The sequence below is a fragment of the Terrapene carolina genome, unplaced genomic scaffold (assembly GCF_002925995.2).
Source record: "Terrapene carolina triunguis isolate 2854851 unplaced genomic scaffold, T_m_triunguis-2.0 Scaffold175, whole genome shotgun sequence".
Classification (NCBI taxonomy): Eukaryota; Metazoa; Chordata; order Testudines; family Emydidae; genus Terrapene; species Terrapene triunguis.
In genome coordinates this window covers 1,600,637-1,619,844 of record NW_020664526.1, presented here as the reverse complement: position 1 = coordinate 1,619,844, position 19,208 = coordinate 1,600,637, and the positions used below count along the sequence as shown (strand labels likewise).

Sequence of the window (19,208 nt, the reverse complement as noted above, 5' to 3'; positions counted from 1 at the left end):
CACAATCTTTCTCTGACTTCTTTCCTATTTTACCCAAACTTCCCCTTCCTATGAGCAAATCTCATATCAAGTGAAGGGGAAGCTCTTTGCTCCCTACAAAGTATAATTGAAGGAGGTGGGGGAAAGAGACAGCAAAATAAACAGTATTAATCTTTACACACCAGTTATACACTGTACCTAGGTAGCAATGCCTAAAAATCTTCTCCCTTTTCCAACGAATAGTTAAACAGCTTTCTAAATGGCACGTGAACCAGAATGCACCAACACTTTCAAGATACATTTATTCTTCTACCCCCATTTAGTAATAAAATTGAAATCGATTAAACAGAGAGGAGCCCTGACCAAACCCCCGATCTGGAAAATCCAAACTTCAGGAAAGTTTAGGATCTGGCCCCTCTGTCTACAGGATGAAACGCAGCCTTCCAAACTCTGGGAACATCAAGACCCAGGTGTTGCAGATCAGGCTCATCTCTATGGTTCAACAGCAATTGGATTAAAATAAATAGAATGGAAATGCCAATGCTAATAGCAAAGATGGCTTTGATTTTAGTGTCTTATTACTTGTGGATAAACTGCAGAGGAGATAGGAAAGAAGATAATGGGAGCAGGAAAAGGGTTGAATGGGTGACATTATGGATCTCCGTTATTTGAGAAAACAGAAATAGATTTAGCTCCCCAGCATGTTTCTATTGGGATTTCTTATTGCCTGGCCTTCAATTGGTTTTTAAGTTGCTCCTAACACGTTCAAAGGGCGTAAACATTCTGGTAAGTGGGTTTCAGAATCGCAAGAAGAGGGGCTAAAAGCAAAAGTGAGGAACTGAAGTGGACAGATTAAAAGAGCAGAATCAGCGTAAAAAATTACTGTGGCGTCTAGAAGTCTTACTGTATTCCTTTGTGTTTCAATGGCTTGGCGGGGTCAGGATCACCCTCTGCAAAATGCTACCACATCACCTATAAGCGCTTAGTGTCAAACATGTCAGCTTCGAATGCCAATCAAAGTCAGACTAGCTCTGCTGGATATCTGGGAGATATTTGTTAAGCATCAACTCTGGGCACCTTGTACCCTAGTGTGTGAAGGAGATAAAATGGGGTCTATCTTACAAAGGAAAACATGAGACTTTTCTTAGTTTTAAACTTAGGAGACAGACTGGAACACCAAGCGAGAAGATTTTTGTTGTTTCTTTAAGTACAGTGCATATTATACTGTACAAGACAGAGAGCTAGCAACAAGCAGGGGATGTTATTCACACTGGCCTGATCTTGTCACATTGCCTCTCATGGTGTGAGTCCTAAAGACCAAAGGCCCAAGCAGTGCCTTACCCCTTTCCAGCCATTTCTGACCAAGCTTCCTTGAATAAGTACCTGAGGACCCAAACTTCCTGGGAGACAAGTGTACCTGAATCTGCTCATATAAGTAACTTGTGCCTCATTAACCCCTTTGCTATTCCTCCCATCTCAATGGGAGGTGAGGGGGGAATTGGTTACAGGCATGAATATTAGATAGCACAAAAACGTAGGTTTGCCAGGGCCTAAGCCACATCTATCAAAGCAATGACAAGCCTTCCAAATCTAGTGTGCATTACATTGTCTCCAGGGACAATGTCTGGGTGGCACTCTCTTTGAAAGACTGGGAAGGCCACCAAGTGGATGGGCTGTATATTTTCCCTGCAGACATCCCTTGACTTTTGGGATATGTCACTAGAAAGAGGTAAGCTGTCTCCTATTCTACAAAAGCACTGGTCTACACTGCTATTATCATCCCTTACTAATATGTCTAAGAAAATGATGTGCTAATTTAAACAACTGTGTTACTGCTTTATCTAAAGTAGTGTGTTAATATTCTGTTTGTCTGGATAAACCATCCTTCCTATGATACAGTAGACTTTCCTTTTCTAAAGATTCCTTTGCAACAATTTCTGAATGTCTTCCTTTACCGCAGAAGGATATGATGGACCTTTACAGTGTCAGAAACTTGTTACAATTTAGCCTGGTTCCCCTTATTTCTCAGTGCCTTGGTATGTTTCATGCTAGGAAGACTGGTTTAAAGAGATCATTGAAAGGTGAATGGAAAAGCATTTTAAACTTGGAAGAATACCAGCTTTGAAAAAGCATGTGTTATAGGCTTAAAAATGGCAACTTGTTTTAAAACAAAGTATTTTAAACAGCGGGGGGCTGGATAGCACTTCTGGAAATCAGACTCTCAATTCCTACTTCACCGGCCTGCCAAGGGACTGGAGATCAGATTACTGTGTCCCCTGCTACAGATGGAAAGATCACCAACACCCAGCAGCAGAATGCTGAGTGTGCAGTTTCATGTTCAGTTGTAGATGTTAGTGAAGTCATCCAAGGTTGGAGGAAGATACCTGTCAATATCTAAGTCCAGACGGCAGTGTGTGAGTAAAGATGGCGCTGTTATGCAAACTACTTAAAAAAAACCAACAACCACCAAAAATAGCTTTATCATTTTAAATGCACATGTGAAAGCATGATGCTGCTGGCTTAGGCTGGTAAAACGAACATTAAAAGCTTTTTCCATTCCCCTTTAAATGCCCCTATTGCAACAAAGCATAAAAACAGAATTCTAAAGGACCAGGAAAGCCCATCGATGTCCACCTGCTTGAGCCCTTGGGGCTTCTCTCACCTGATCACTGGGGGACTCTGGCTTTCGGGCCAAACCTGCCTCTTTTGGACACCCATGGGATATTACATTTCCCCCCCCCAATTTTGTCCACATAAATTTTATTATTTTCTCTTCCCATTCTGACCTGAACAGACATACAGAGCCCCAAGAAGTACAGAAACTCGTGAGATACATGAAGATCAGGTAGATTAGCAAATTAGTGTGCTGTGGTGCACCTGACGAACTTCATACACTTGTTCCTCTGCCACGATTCAGATCAGATTTCAACTTTCCCTGAAATACACCCTTCTTCCACCTTCATATTACCATATGCCACTTAAAAATCACTTCTCTTTTCGCCAGAAACCTTGCCATCTACTTCTCTGTGCCACAATTTCAGTTTTTAGAAGACTTCAGAAACCAGCATCAGTCTAGTGCTACCAAAATATTGAATCAAGTATTAAAACTGGTAGATGGATGAACTGTCCAAACTCCTTCCACATTATCATTGTTGCTCCACAAAGCAGCCAAGTTCAGAGTCAAAGGAGCCAGGCCAAGCCCACCTCAGAGAACAACATTAAGTTTAGCTATTAGACAAATCTGATCTCCCCTCCCGCCCCAAGGCTGTGTCTCGGTCTGTGAAAGCATCATAGCTTCTAATGTAAAATATGTTTACGCTACTGAGAGACATCCTCCTTTTCTTCCTAATAGATACTGTACACCTTTTTTTTGGTAAGCCAAATATGCCATCATCTCATTTCGATATGTTCTTCAAAGGTTTGCATTAAACAAATGGAAATACAGTTCACTGCTGGGAATATTTTCAATGTGCAATTATTTGTAAACCTCAGATCCTAACTACCTGCACATTATTTAGTTCACATCCATTATAGTTTATAAATTAACAGAGGTGTCATTTGTCTGTACAAAAATCAATGCATATTTATGAACTTGTTTATTCAAATAGATTTACATACATATAATCTAAAGACACAATACAAAATCTGTATAATTTAGGCAATGCATCACAAGAGTGACCAAAAAACTCAACACACTTACTTGGCAAAATGACATAACGTATTTCTTGTGACTGAAAAAAAAATAGTAGCCTTTAATGCATTTATTTATTTTACTAAATGTACTTGAAATGTTTTTCCTTAGCAGTATTCATTATTTCTTTTTGTGTTTCATAGTTATCCTTATTTATTTTTTCCATTTTGTTTTTACACCAAGGAGACTGCAGTCAAATAACACTCAGCAACCGATTTCCTCTCTTTGGACTGAAAAATTAAACAGATACTAAATTATGACAGTGAATTTAGAAAGGAGGGCTCCAAGGGCTTGAAAGAACATGTCTGAGATAATATGATGCTTCTAAGAATATTGCAATCACATCCAAGCAATCACCGAAGCGTGCCATGTAACTACCTCCTCAGCTAATATGCTTTTTTCTCCGTGATGACTAATCATGTTCTATTAAACAGCAGTAATGCTGGAAGAACTCAACTATACAAGTGTAATGAAGCCAGTATTCTCCCTGGACAGATTAGCTACAACTGATTTGACACATACCATCATAGGAGCTTCAAACCTGACAAACTCTGTGCTTGCTTCTGATTTATGCCGTCAAGCTCTTCGGAGAAGAGAATGAAATCCAAGTGTTCCGTTTGGTAGAGGTGAAATGTACTGATGTGCTTAACTGTCAGTTAAGGAAAGTTACCATTTCTTCTTTCATCTCCTCTTCCTCCTCCTTTCTTCTCCCTCCACCCCTTCTTTCAACACTTGTAGAGCCTCTGCCTGAAGACAACTAGTAAAATGGTCCCATGTCATGTGCTTTAATTAGAGACCTCACTACCACTCTCTCTCACAAACCCTCCCTTTTTCAGTTTTCCTTATTCAAGACCTTTTATTAAAATAAAGGGTTTCTGCAGCCCCCTTTTCTCCTCTGGTCCCTTCACACTGTCCAGATGTGATTTTTCTGGAGAGGACAGAGATTGAGGGGAAAAGGGAGATGGGGAGGTGTAAGACTCACAGGTTAGAGCTGGGAAGAAAATGGAGCAATATGAGGCTGTGGATGTTACTCAGGTCAGTGAAGAAATGAATAAGTTCCTCAGATGATGGTGGGCATTCTTCCACTGCTGTTGTTCCTGTTATTGTTCTTCCTGGACAAATTGGGAGTAGCCATCAGGACAAAGCGCTCATCAGGGCAGCCATACTGCAGGAGAACATCAATGCATTCCTGGCCTGTGGCTTGCCTGGCATAGGCTAACGCCGTGTTCCCATGGGCATCACGGGCCATAACATCCACGCCATACTGTGGAAAAAACAGACGCCATTTGAGACCCTGCTTCTAACAAAGCGTTAAAATGGAGTGAAAGAAAACAGCACAGCTAGACCTGAGTTTAAGGGGAGGGATGCGACGGACAGAGAGAAATACTCAAAGATAGACGCTCTTTATTTTAAGGGGTTGTAAATCTGAACATGACAAACACGCTTCATGCACATACAGCTTTCTACTGGAAGATCCTCAACTGCTGCCGGACACGCAAATCATCTCTCACCATTGCATGTTATGCGGATTTTCCACAGTGTGTACACCTATCCCTCTTCCCATGCCTCACTCCAGTTTTTACCGCATGTAAACAGATGTGACGAAAGACACATTTTGCAAGTGATCTCCAAGAAGGTTTAAGTGCCATCATTTGAAAGGAATAGGAACATTTAGACGAAGGAAAAGAGGGAGATACCTTGAGCACCCCACTGGAATATGCTCATAGCAATATTCTGAAAGGCCATATTGAAATAATGTTTGCTAGACAATAGGGACCAGTGAAAGGTAACTCAGCACTGCATACCCAACACCACAAGGCAGGTACTCACCCAAATTAAGAGCTGAACTAACACTACATTTCCTTTCCTACATGCCAAGTGAAGGGCTGTGCGCCCATCCCCATCTCCGCAGGTCTCATTCACTTCTTCCCGGGTTCCATGGGCCAGGAGCAGGATGACAGTCCTCAAGTCCTCATCAGCTGTAGCTTGTAGCAGATGCTGGCCTAAAGAAAGTTCCAGGCACTGCAGCGGGGCAAGGAAGAGCTTCTGTTCATATTTAGCACGTATCCAGCGCTCTTTTTCTTCCCTAGAGAAGCAAAAAGAAACATGCCATTCAAAAACTAGTTCCATTGCCTTTGTGTGATACATAGTCACCTTTGGAGACAAACAATCCAAAACCACACTGCCATACAGAGAGGCTAATTAGCAAGAAAACATTTTCTTCTTGTAAATGTCAGCAAAAAAGCTTCTCTCAGAAACGTTTCCTTTACGCCGGATACGTGCGACAAAGTTTATGACATCTACACATTTCTCCCCTGATTGTACCTGGCCAGAGAGCTACATTACCTATTGAGTTCATGTACCAGCCTTTCACCTCCAGAAACAGAGGCTCAAGCATGCCTTGGGTCACAAGTGGAACAAGTTTGGTGCCATGCAGTTTGGCATAGGGCAGCAAAACCGGCCATCTCTACTCAAGAGAGACCCAAGACTGGAGCAGCCAAGCGGAGCTCCAGGTCAGGACTGAGATGTGCTGGCAAAGCTACACAGGGGAAGTGTGCACAGAATTTGCCTGCATTGGGCCTAGACGTAGCCATTGGCAGCACTAAATTCCCCAAAGTTCACTTCCATGAAAAAACGGACTCCTGCTTGCATCTAAAGAAAGAAAAGGGAAATTACTGAAAGGTACTGCCTTGCTTTTTCAGGCTGTCAGATTCGGCCACTGAACAATAACATCCCAGTTTGTTTCAGAACGGGACAGAGGTTCAGGAGGTTTTTGTTTTTTAAGGAAAATCTCAGGACTTTGAAGCATCATTTCCTCTCACTGTACCAAGTAAGCACCAAAAGCTTCCTAGATACAGTTGAATTGTAGGATAATGCCACATTTTACAAGTAACTCTCCAATTTCTATTAAAATCGTTTCAACACACACTGATGTGCTTTGGGGGATCTGGTCACAGGCAAATTCCCATTTATAGGTGCCCTTTTTGCCTAGTACTTCAGGTATCTGTACGGTAATCAGTCTGTCCTGTGAAAACCACATACAGCACATAGCAGGAAAGCTACTTACTGATGACATTTTTCCCCTCTCAAGTACAGAAAGAAAAGCTCTGTTTACACCTTTCAGCAGTGTTTACACTACTCCCAGTAATCTAGTGTCAGGTTAGCCCTAATCTGTTTTTAAATACTTATGTAAACAGATAGTTCCAACAGCAAATCTGGATTAGTTTTGCATCACTTCCTGGTACATGTGGAGTGACCTTACATTGACCCCTCTGGATGCTTTCATGCAAAGCTTTCCAAAGCATGCACTTTTCTACATAAATGACAATTCAACCTATAACTATGCAATATACAGTCATTTTTCCCCCATAAAGAAAAAGTTTTTCAATTTATTCCAAAAATTATGGCTTGGACAATCCTTCAAATGGCCACCACACTCTGAATAATATTGAAACCATCTTGCGTGCTGAAAAATATCCTGTGATGCTGATGCTTAAAAGTACATTCTATTTTCAAATATTCAATATGAGAAAAAAAACTTTTGAATAATGTTAAAATTGTGACACAAACAGACATTGACAGGGAAGGTTAATACTCCACTTCTCTAGTGCTGTTGTGTACAAATAAAATCAAACCCAACAAGTACCAATGCTGTGAGAAGGATGGAATAGCATAGCTCCAGTTGCCTAAAATGTCATGCATGTTGTGGAGTTGTGTCACATGATGCCATTTTGGTATTCTATGCACTCTTAAAAAATAACCACAGTTGGTTGTAAAACTATTATTTATCCAGGTCTTGTACATCTCCAAGTCAATGGAGTAAACAGGTACAGTACTTGGAAAGCCTCATTTAAAATGTTTTAATATTTGTTAAAAATAAAAGTATGTATAATATACCAAGTATTTTATAAATATATAATTTACTCTTACAAAATGGGCAGGACTCCCAGATTAAGTGCATTTCACAGCATTATTTTGGGACCACTGCCTAGGTCAGGGGACAGTCAATTTATCGCTCTTAAAATCATACATCCAATTTTTTTCAAAAGCTGCTTTTACCCATCTGCTCCACAACAAAACTTTTAAATCTTAAATTTAAGGACTGAAAGGGCACTGGGGACCGTCAGCAACAGCAACCTGTAGTTGTTTCTGCAACAGGTTTTCCCAGTTCCAATCCGAGCTGTGGCATCAGTTGTGGGAACCATGACTTGAACAGAAATTGCTCTCTGTTCAGAGAAAGAAGCTGTTTTGAACAAACCTTCTATTCTACTCACAATCCAGCTATGAGAAAAAGGATTTTTGTTTTGTTTTTATTAAAGATGAGCATAACTTCAGTACGAGCCATGAGAGCGGATACCTCAGTGTGTACAGAAGTAGCAACTAAACGTGCCAGGATCAGCTGGAAGTTTTCAGAGCCTTAGGTTGCCAAAGTTTTACAAAATTCACGAGAATGGATTTTATGTTTACACTATTTTTTAACAGTTTGTCTATTTTTCCTCCACAGTATTTACGTACACTCCAAAAGCAGTTTTTACAGAGAAACATTAACTCTTCTAAAAATGTGTATCTTATGCAAAGGGGAAAAAAAGCTGCTTGAGAGTGATGCAAAGGCTTATCAGACAAAGAGAAGCTGTCATTTTTGGATGGCCTGGGGGAATCAGGAATGAGACATTAAGCTCCAAACTGGGACCACATTATCACCCTGTTTCAAAAAGAGTAAGAAGGACAGACCACAAACTTGTTAGGTTATTATGGGTAATCCATTAATAGGGTCTGTCTATGGGGATGGGAACAGGCCACCCACCCTTGCTGTCCTGTTGGCTTAGGGGGGAAGGCAAAGTGCAGGACACAACCGGTCCCCCTCAAAGATTTCTACTGCTACATAACCTGGTGAAACAAACCACTGTCTCGCTCTCTGACTCTTACTGTGTGCTGTGAGCAGAGTTCTGTACAACCATAGTAAATCTGTTGCAGGGCTGGGCAAAGGCTAGAGTTACTGGTAATCCAAGATATTCAGGAAATGGGAGAGTCTACTTGCAAGAGCAAGGTTCTGCAGTCTATATTAGACTCTACCACTGTGTCATCTCATTGGCTTGCTCTGTGACCTTGAGCAGGTTACTTAATTTTACTTTACTTCAATCTCTTCAATGTGTAACATGGGCATAATACTCACCTACCTCCCATGGGTACTGAGTCTCTTAATTAATTAGGGCCAGATTCTGCCACCCTTGCTCACATTGAGTAAAGCCTTGATCTATAAGTAGTCCCACTGAAATTAGTGGGACTATTTGTGAAGTAAGATACAATTCAGGGTGTGTAAGCGTGGCAGAATCTTGTCCTTACAGTCTGTAAAGCACCTTGAGATCCTCAAATGGAAGATACTTCAATGTCAATAATTGTTTCTAGTTTGCAAGACTATTTAAAAACAATTCTAGACACAGTAGTTATTGGGGAATATACTGGATAGCAAGTGTCAGTCTGTTATACATCTAGACAGACAATAGCTATTTAAGTACATTCCTGATGAATAACACAGAAACTTTCATCTGAATACCACATGATGTTAATGACCTGTCTGGCTAAAGATTCCCAAAATTCCACTTGAGGGTTCTAGCGGAAAGCCATGGGAAGAGCAATCAGCGCAAACACAAATAAAAAGGCTTTAAATGTTTAGCACACCCTGGGGCAGCTCATTTCTGACCTCTGATGGCAAGTGAGGTTTCACCTATAACGCAGTAAGATTTTTTGGCTCCCGAGGACAGCGTTATATCGGGGTAGAGGTGTATTACTCTTTTGAGTGAAAATCCAGAAAGCCTTACAGACATCCTCTCCTGCTGTATTTCCCCTAATACAGGCTCGCTCTCCTTTGGTGTGAGTGATTTAATTTAAAAGGGAAAGTTCTCACGATTTTCCTGGAAGACTGTTTTGGCTCCACTGTACCTGCTCACCCTAGGAATTATGACACTAAGACATAAATACTGTAACTGTTTCTCTGATGTCACAATTTCATTTCTGGGATCCACAGCTTGTCCTGGTTGAGCTTTCATTTTCCCAAAGGAAGGCCAGTCCAAGAGCAGAGTTGTCAGCAGTAGATCACTTAACCTCATTCCAATCCCCTGGAGGACCACTGTTCACATCCCCCGTTAGCTAATGAGCTAAAAAATGAATGATTGGAACGGTCAGCAATAAGCAGAAAGAGGAGGCATAGTACTTCATTTCAGCCTGTGCTGACATACCTTTAAATAAATCAACTGCATAAGAGTGAGAGGAAATGAGAGAAAGAGCAACTAATCAGGAGAAAGAGACTGAACCAATCCCTAAAAATAAACGTGCAACTAAACATCTGCTAGTAAATATTTTTCTTCTTTTCACGTGTAACCCTGTTAACCCCTTTTCTGGGTAACCTCGCCTGTGCTAGAGACCCCAGATGTAGCCCTAGCATGCCAAATCCTAATCTTAAACAAAATTAGCTTGCTTGTTTACTGTGACTTCCAAAATTCATTAACATACTTTTCTCTGGATCAGAGAGCAGGCCAAGGCCAGCTCCTGGGAGATGTTACAACATGATATGTCTGGATCTTCTCTAGCTTGCCTGACCCAGGAGAATGCATGTGCTGCCTCTCCCAGTATGCAGAAGGACACAGCCGTTCTTCAATGACCTTCAAAATATAGCCTACTTGCGCTGTACTTTTTTAAAAAACACACGCGCACAGGGTGGATTAATAATCATCTACAAACTAATGGATAAACAAATAATACTAACAACAACAAGCAGAAGTACAGTAAATTAGATAAGGTGGCGCTTGCACCTTTTACCTTTATTCAGGTGAATACCAATCCATTTGAACCTTGTTTATTGATATAAACTCAAAGCCTTGTTGTCTATATAAAGGTCTGATACAACTGAATAATCATTATCATGTTGTTCCTCTGTGTCAAGGAAGTGATGATCCACTAAGTCTTGACCGAAAAGCACCATCAATTTCCTTACTTTAGTATGTCTCCATCATCACAGAACTCTAATCCACTTTAGTGTGAATAATGAAAACTGGGCCATGTTTCTGATACTGTATGTGAGCCAAAGTTTATGAGAAATGGAACAAAACTCAACCCTCAGTTTATTCTGATCTAATTAGGTGCTTGCTTCTCAAGATAATGTCCAATTATTTAAATTACTCTGCCAGCCACATCAGATCACTATTATGGAAACATAAATACCGGGGATTGTAAAGGAGGGGGACAGAGTAGGTAGGATGAGAGGGCAGAAACAGCAAAATTGTTTAAGACACAATTATTTTGCTTCATGAACTTGATTGTGTTGTGTGCTTGCATGCAGGAGCATACAATACTCATTTAAGAGTCCAGACTCACTTCTACTGCATCATTTGGCTCTCTTTTTTCTATCAGGAATGCAAGTTTATATACCTGACAAAAATCCAGGTAAAAGCTTAATATTGCTGGCATCATTCCTACTCGCCCTCCACACATTCACTTCTATGTCCAACCTCATTTCCCCTCCTCAAATGCACTAAGTAGAGAAACCAGAAAGCAAGATAAGGAAATAACATGCACTTTGGAAGCAGAAATAGTGTTAGTATGGGAATTTACAATTCGTTGTTTAGTCAATACAGTATATGAGAGAAAAGCCTGGAGAACTTGCCCTGAGAATTCACCAGCCCAGGCATAAAATCTACGAGCTCCATCTTATTAAACTGATAAGAAAAAAAATTATATTCTAGTCACCCATTATCTAAAATTATTCACCCCAAGTAAGTAGGTGAATGGAATGTTGCAAGGTTGTATTAGAAATGCTACAAAAAGTGGGAGGTGATTTATTGCATCAGGAAATCACTATCACGCCTATTTCATGTACCAGCCAAAATACAGCGTTTTAAAATGTATTTTTATCCCTCAACCGATATAAAAAACGTATTTTTATCTCCCAACCGATATCCCCCAACCTTACAAAAATACGTAAACAATACACCTCCACTGTCATAGATAATGCTTTATCTGAAACAGTCTCAGCTCTCACTATCTTTTATATATTTGATAACTCAAACCTTAGCACACTGTGTCTGTCACATTTATTTTGCCATTTATGGCTGCATATTTAAGGCAACAAGTTTACTAATGTTTAACAACTTGTAACCTGGCTATCTCAGCATGAGTTGTTCAGCCTTGCCAGCCTGTCAGAGGTTGGCAAGGATAATGCGTCGGTTCCAAGAAAGTGAGGTAAACCCCCAACCCTTCAACACCCCCTAAAACTGGCTTTACATGCATCTCCCGTAGTATCCCAGGATGTGTCATTAACTTAGTGATTCAGTATGTATGGAACATGTCTCATACAAGCAAAGCTGCAACCTCATCATAAACTATCTTGGCATTAGATCATGCTGCAGATTTTCTTTAAAGAAAGCTATTCAAGACAATATGTTTCAGTATTCGATAAATTATCACCTGGTTTTATTGGAATTTGCAATGCAGTGTTTTGGTAGGGAAAAGCAATGGAACAAAGACATTTGGTTGGAAGGGTGAGGAGGTAGGAGGCATTTACAATTTTTAAAAACTGTGGACTGGAAAGGGGGGGGGGGGAAGAGAGGGTAAGAAGAATGGGCTAGCAGCAAGGAATTTCCAAAGTGTCTTCCTGCCTCTAGCAAAGCAGGAACTGGGAGGAGAGGCATGGAAGAGGAGCTAGGAACAAAATGCTGAGAAAACAGAGGGGGCTTCCTCTCTCTGCAGGAGAAGACCCCACTCTATTGCAAAGTAAGTGCTTAGCAGTTGACTGCTTCCTCACACGCATGCCTTCTCTCCTAGGCTGCGTTGCTAAGGGGGAAGGAGCACAGGCCTGCTAGGGATGTAGGCCCCTGGCTAACAAGGGGGCTGCAGACAGCAAACAAAGACCGATGGATATTTATTCCTTAATTACCAAAAGCCTTTAAGAAACTGGCCACTGTAAATCCCACATGCCGAGAAAGGGAAGCAAAGGACAAGGATTTATGTGCACTAGGCCACAGAGGAAATAAATATTCCTGTGACTCTTGATCAATATTATGAGTGTTTTGCCAAGCTGCAGGGTGTTTTATGAACTTTAAGGACAGAGAAGGATAATTAAATAAATAAAATCAACCTATTAAGCTTATTACTTCTTACACGTTATAGTTAGATACATCAGGCAGATGAAATAGGGCCATGCAGAAAAGCTGTGGAGAGGACAACATCCAAATGTATTGCGGCAATAAGCAGACAAGCAGGGCCTACAACACTTGGCCAGTGAGTTCAGGGCCAGTCAATGCAGGGAATCTTGTTGAGAAATGCTTTTATTCTCTGTTGTGGGCAGAGAAGCTATCTGGATGAGGATGGTGTTCAATCTATTTCCAGTTTACTAGAAAGGAGAGGTGTAAAAAATTCATAATGCAGTATTACAGAACTACTCCACATTCAAGTTTATTCTCATTTCATAATGAATATGAATACAGGCCCAATTTCTCATTAACAACAGGCCTATTTTTCACATGGAAATGCTCCCTCCTCCTCCCCACAACTTATTTTATTTTATTTTATTTTAAACAAAGGGGGCTTCACACCAAAAGGATGCAAGAGACGCATTTTCTGATGTTTTGGAAGTTTCACCTGATATTTAACAAAACAAAAAATCATTCATGAGAGATTCAGTAGCCCACAAATCAAAAAGTTTTTCTATCAGTAACTCCACAACTGTACTTAGTACTTCAGTCATACCATTACAAACTGGTGTTACAAATTTCAGGAGCTCCTAATAGCAGCGATTTCTTATACAAGCATTCTGACTTGAATCATTCTATCAGTTTAATCACTTATTGAAAGCTAATCATCCTTTTGATTTTCTGAAGACACCAGCCCCGCATATCTACTTCGTTTCTGACACTCCACCACCAAATAGCTGCATTTCATGCGTTTTCAAGCTCTGTTTTTCAGTGCTGCCATGAAATAACCTGAGCTTCCCTCAGGTGCTAGACAACTGCTGGAGTTACTACTGTATAACATTAATTACCAGCCTGGCCAGGACATCAAGGCTTACTGACATGAAGTGAACTGGATAAATATACTGTAATTGTGGACTCTGCTACACTATATAAATCAGCAGTAAATTTAGTGTTTTCATTGCAGTACACACCACTAAACCTAATAATTTTTAAGGCACATTTGATAAAATATATCACAGCTGAGGATTACTCTGAATGTGATTAAATAAAAGTCACACAACATAGTATAGGGAACACTGCAGATACTAAGGAAAGCTTTCTTAAGTTATCAAAGACATGACAAGGTTGTAAGTGTGACAACTATAAACCCTATAAATATGTTATTAAGTCTTTTCCTGTTTCAAATCTAACCATATTTTCTGTCAGACATGCACTTGATAAACCATGATGCCTTCCAGAGCTTGTATCTTCTCATCGAAGCCAAAACAATTAGTAAATTTTAGACAGTACCTGTACTACCAACAGCTGTAAAGAAAGGCAAAACGATACAGCGAATCGTAACACTTTTCAATGCACAGCTTGGAAAAATCTGTAATAAAATTAAATTAAACACTGGGGGGTGGGGGGACGGGGAAGAGAAGGGTGGTTTGTGGGCCATGGAATCATTCAAACCCAGACCACAACAGAAGTGAACAAAAGTTATTTTCCAATAGCTGTTTGAAGGTGCACAGAAATTGAAAAGAGTTGGTGCCATCAGAACAGTTTCTAGCAGACAGATGTCCCCACCCACAACACATTCCTGAGCGCCCCCTCCCTCCCATATTTGTTTTTCTTGCAGGCAGTGTCATCACTAGGAGGCGATGGATGTATTCAAGGGACACAGAGTACATTATTTCGTCTCTCACAGAGATGACCCCCTGCTAAGAAGAGGGCTGAGGCATGCTGTCAGAGCAGCATGGGGAAATTTACATTGAAACTATGTATCAGCCCCTATTAGATAGGGCCTGGCCAATCTGGCAACTTTTAAGCATACTAAAAATTAATTAAGAAGAAGAAAGTCACCAAAGTTATTTTACAGTGGATACACAAATTATAAACCCTGGAGTACATTCTTGGTGATTCCTTAGACCTTAGTGCATCCCGTGCTTTGCTGCACCATGGGCTACCCACATTTGCCATCCTTGCCTGTTAACTGCCCTTCTCTCCATATCTTCCCATTTCATGTTGAGGTGCTTGATGTTGTTCAGAACTGTTCGTTTCCATGTTATTCGCGGTCTTCCCCTCTTTCTTCTTGTGTTTTCTGGCTTCCTTTCAAGGGTGGTATTTGGTAAGCGTTCTTTTTCCATTCTCAACACCTATTCCAGCCACTGATTTTTTAGATTATTTGAGAGTAATTTTTCTGACTTCTTCATTCGTCTTCCTATCTCTATATGTTATTCCCAATATTCTTCTCAGACATTTGTGATGAAATGCATCCAGCTTTTGCGTATCTTTCGTGTTAAGTTGCCATCAGGGCCATCCTTAGGCATATGCTGAGTGCGGGGAAAGGATCGCCCCCTGCACTCACCAGCGGCAGGAAGCGGAGCCACGCGGCCCCAACCCGCTCCGCTTCCCTTGCTCCGGCCCCAGCTATGTCACTTGGGTTCGGGAAAGGACCAGTCCCGGCTCTCACCGGCGGCGGGAAGCGGAGCGCCGTGGCTGGAAGCTGGCGGAGTAGAGTGGGCGGGGCGAGGGAAGTGGAGCGGGCTGCTCCTGGTCCCTCGCTAATCCCCAGGGCCACTCTGGGCGTATGGGCCCCCCAAAAGTGGCCCCCCACAGCTCCTGCCTCCCAGACCCGGGGGGGCTGCGTAGGGCACCCAAATGGCTAAGGACAGGCCTGGTTGCCATGTCTCACTACATGTTGTGATGGCGATAACAATTGCTTTTGTACACATTCAGTTTTGTCTTGAGGGAGATTTTTTGAGTTGCCAGATGTTTCTGAGTCTTCCAAATGCAGCGTTTGCCTTCCTGATTCTTCTTCTTCTTTCCTTGGAACTAGTACCATCTTGGCTGATGGTACTTCTAAGGTTCGTAAAATTGTCCACCTTCTCCAGTTTCTCCTCTTCAATTTTGATTTCTGTCCCTGTAGTCCCCATTAACATGACTTTACATTTCTTTGCATCATTACTTCTTTTACTTGGTTTGTGCATTTTTGTAGTCGGTTGGCATCTTCACTGATAAGAGCGATGTCGTCAGCAAATTCTAGATCAAATATCCTTGAATTGTTCCATTTTAGGCCATATGTTATCACTGTTGCATTGTTTTTATCCATAGTCAATGACTAGCATAAACAAAAAAGGAGACAGGCTGCACCCCTGCCTTACACCTGTCTTGATGCTGAATGGCTTACTCAATCCATTTTTATGCAGCATTTTGAGTTGGCGTAGAATGCCTTCATAATGTTGATTATTTTGTTGGAATTCCATATTGTTCCACAATTTTCCACATTGTTTCTCTGTTTACACTATAGAATGTCTTTTAAAAGTCCACAAAATTGATGGCAAGACTGCCTTGGAATTCAGTAATATGTAAATAAAGAGAATATTAATTGCAATGGTATGCCCATTGCATTTCCTCATACATGTATAATCTGATTTATCTAGATATCTATTAAGTATGTAAATGATAAATTTCCATTGTGTCATTTCTTAAATGCAGACTGATTGGAAATTTCAGTTTACAATTTAATATATAACACTAAGAGTTGGAGCATTGCATTAATTTGCCAGTTGCTACGGGTATCTCCCACCCATACGGAGACCACATTTCCGAAAAGTGGAAGCATTTTTTAAAGTTCCATTCAAGGGGTTGTAAAAAATGCTCTCTCTTTTTTAAAAAAACAGCATACCAATTTCTATGTTTATGCTAATTAGTCACACTAAAGATAAACCAAAAACTGGAGACTTGCTTTGAATGGACATTTCAATTCAAAATGAACATGACAACATTTTGTGCAAATGAAGGCAGTTTTTCATCATATTTATTTATGAAAAAGTGACTATTTTAATGTAAATTATACCAAAATCCATCAGGCTTCTGCTTTCATGTTCATATAATAGTAGAGTTTTTTGTACAATATTTAAGCAGTAGAAAAATGTGACAAATATTTCAATGCATAAATTTCAATAAATCTGTGCCAGGTGAGAAGCAGACCGAGGTAGTCAAGTGAGGTTCTCAGAGACCCAGTGTAATGTGGCATATAACAGGGATGTACATCAGCAATGTACTTTACAGCAGTTCTTTCTGTGATGCGACTATCACACTGCATTAGGGATACCATAACAGTCGCTGATGTGATCTGCTTTGGAACATATCGCATCATAAACAGATGAAAGAAGAGAAATGGAGCTTTTCTTCTGCTCATAATATTATAAAGTGGATAAGTATCATAGCTATGAGTGCACCAATGCTTTACAAATAATGAAAGGGAAAAATCCAGGCTCCACCCAAGAGCTAATAAACGTTTGTGATTTACACATTAAAAAAAATGTCTCAAACAGGGACTTGTCTATAACCAAACAGATTGCACAGGAGTAGTTGAGTTGCGTGGGAATGGAAAGGCCTGGGAAAACCTGAGCTACAGAATCTGTATACAATTTTTCTTTGAAGACTAGGGCTAGGTCTACACTACCCGCCTGAATCGGCGGGTAGAAATCGACCTCTCGGGGATCGATTTATCGCGTCCCGTTGGGACGCGACAATCGATCCCCGAATCGATGCTCTTACTCCACCAGCGAAGGTGGGAGTAAGCGCTGTCGACGGGAAGCCACAGAGGTCGATTTTGCCGCCGTCCCTACAGCGGGGTAAGTCGGCTGCGATACGTTGAATTCAGCTACGCTATTCGCGTAGCTGAAGTTGCGTATCTTAAATCGACCCCCCCCCGTAGTGAAGACGTAGCCTAGAAAACAGAGGAGGATGTTCATATTGTGTATATGTGGGCGCTTACATAGAAAGTTTAAAATCACTGGACAATCCAAAACTCTTGCTAATGTTAATGTCTAAAACAATCTACATTTGGGCTACAAAAAAAGAAAATTACCCTGTTAACTATTAGAGAGACAAGGGGGTGAGGTAATATCTTTTATTGGACCAACTTCTGTTGCTGAGAGACAAGCTTTCAAGCCACACAGAGCTCTTCTTCAGGTCTGGGAAAGGTACTCTGAGCCTCATGGCAAAATGCAAGGTGGAACAGATTGTTTAATAAGTACTTAGCACATATTGTAAGGGACCATTTAAGGTAGAGTAGTCTGTTAACACCTCTGCAGTCATAGGACAAAAAGAGGGGGTTAGTGGGTTACAGATTGTTGTAATAAGCCATTAATCCAGTGTCTTTGTTCAGCCCGTGATTTTTAGTGCCTAGCAGAGTAATGAATTTAAGCTCCCAGGCTCGTCCTTTGAAAGCGTTGTGCAGGTTTCCTTTGAGGACGAGGACTGTTAGGTCAGATATGGAGTGATCGCTTTGGGAAAAGTGTTCACCCACAGGTGAGTGTGTGTTTTTGTCTTTTATCATTTTCCTGTGTGAGTTCCTTCAAGAGAGCAGTGATTGTCTGGTTTCACCCACATAGTTATCAGGGCATTTAGTGCACTGCATAAGGTACACCACATGTTGCATAACAGGCCACTCTACCTTGAATAGTCCCCTACAATAATGTGCAACTACTTATGCTAAAAGAACAGGAGTACTTGTGGCACCTTAGAGTCTAACAAATTTATTTGAGCATATGCTTTCGTGGGCTACATCCCACTTCTTCGGATGGGACGTAGCCCACGAAAGCTTATGCTCAAATAAATTTGTTAGTCTCTAAGGTGCCACAAGTACTCCTGTTCTTTTTGCGGATACAGACTAACACGGCTGCTACTCTGAAACCTGTACTTATGCTAAGTATCCAGGGTAGCCGTGTTAGTCTGTATCCACAAAAACAAGGAGTCCGGTGGCACCTGACTCCTTATACTTATGCTAAGCAATCTGTTCCACCTTGCCTTTTGCTGTGATTCTGGGAGTAGGTTTCCCAGACCTGAAGAAAAGCTCTGTGAGGCTCGAAAGCATGTCTCTCTCAGCAACAGAAGTGGGTCCAATAAAAGGTATTACCTCACCAACCTTGTCTCTCTAATATCCTGAGTCTGACACAGCTACAACGACATTGCATACTGTTCACCATGTTATAACATTACCATTTAAAAACAAATATTTTACCAGTGAAACCATCACTGCAGATATATTTGTTATGCCTCCATAGAAAATAAAAACACTCTTTGGGAGGAAGAAAAAAAAAAGGATTCTACTGACTCATACATATGAAATTATAGCTAAACAAAAATCTTCGGTACTAAAACTCAGTACTTGAGCACAGATTATGAAAACAAACTTGCATTCAGAGCAACAAGCCAATAAAAAAACGTTTTGATATTGTCAATGTCAGAAGCAAAGAACAAGCACAATTTCAGTTGAAGTTTTAGTGCGTGAAAACCAAAGAATACATCACAAAAAATATCCAAATTATAACTGGTAATCAAAGTTTTAATGCAGAAAGTTC

The 19,208-nt window shown here is 40.8% G+C and overlaps 1 protein-coding gene across 2 annotated transcripts in view; it reads right to left on the bottom strand.

The window, feature by feature from the left end:
* Nucleotides 1-4,668: 4,668 nt before the first annotated feature.
* Nucleotides 4,669-19,208, bottom strand: part of LOC113406986 (arf-GAP with GTPase, ANK repeat and PH domain-containing protein 1) — a 636,559-nt gene continuing 622,019 nt past the window's right edge. For both annotated transcript variants that reach the window (XM_026653995.2, XM_026653996.2), the window contains 2 exons: nt 5,501-5,756; nt 4,669-4,934 (listed from right to left, as the gene is read on the bottom strand). In XM_026653995.2, the coding sequence (XP_026509780.1) occupies nt 4,731-4,934; nt 5,501-5,756 (460 nt within the window). In that variant the 3' untranslated portion in view covers nt 4,669-4,730. The remainder of the gene's footprint in view (nt 4,935-5,500; nt 5,757-19,208) is intronic.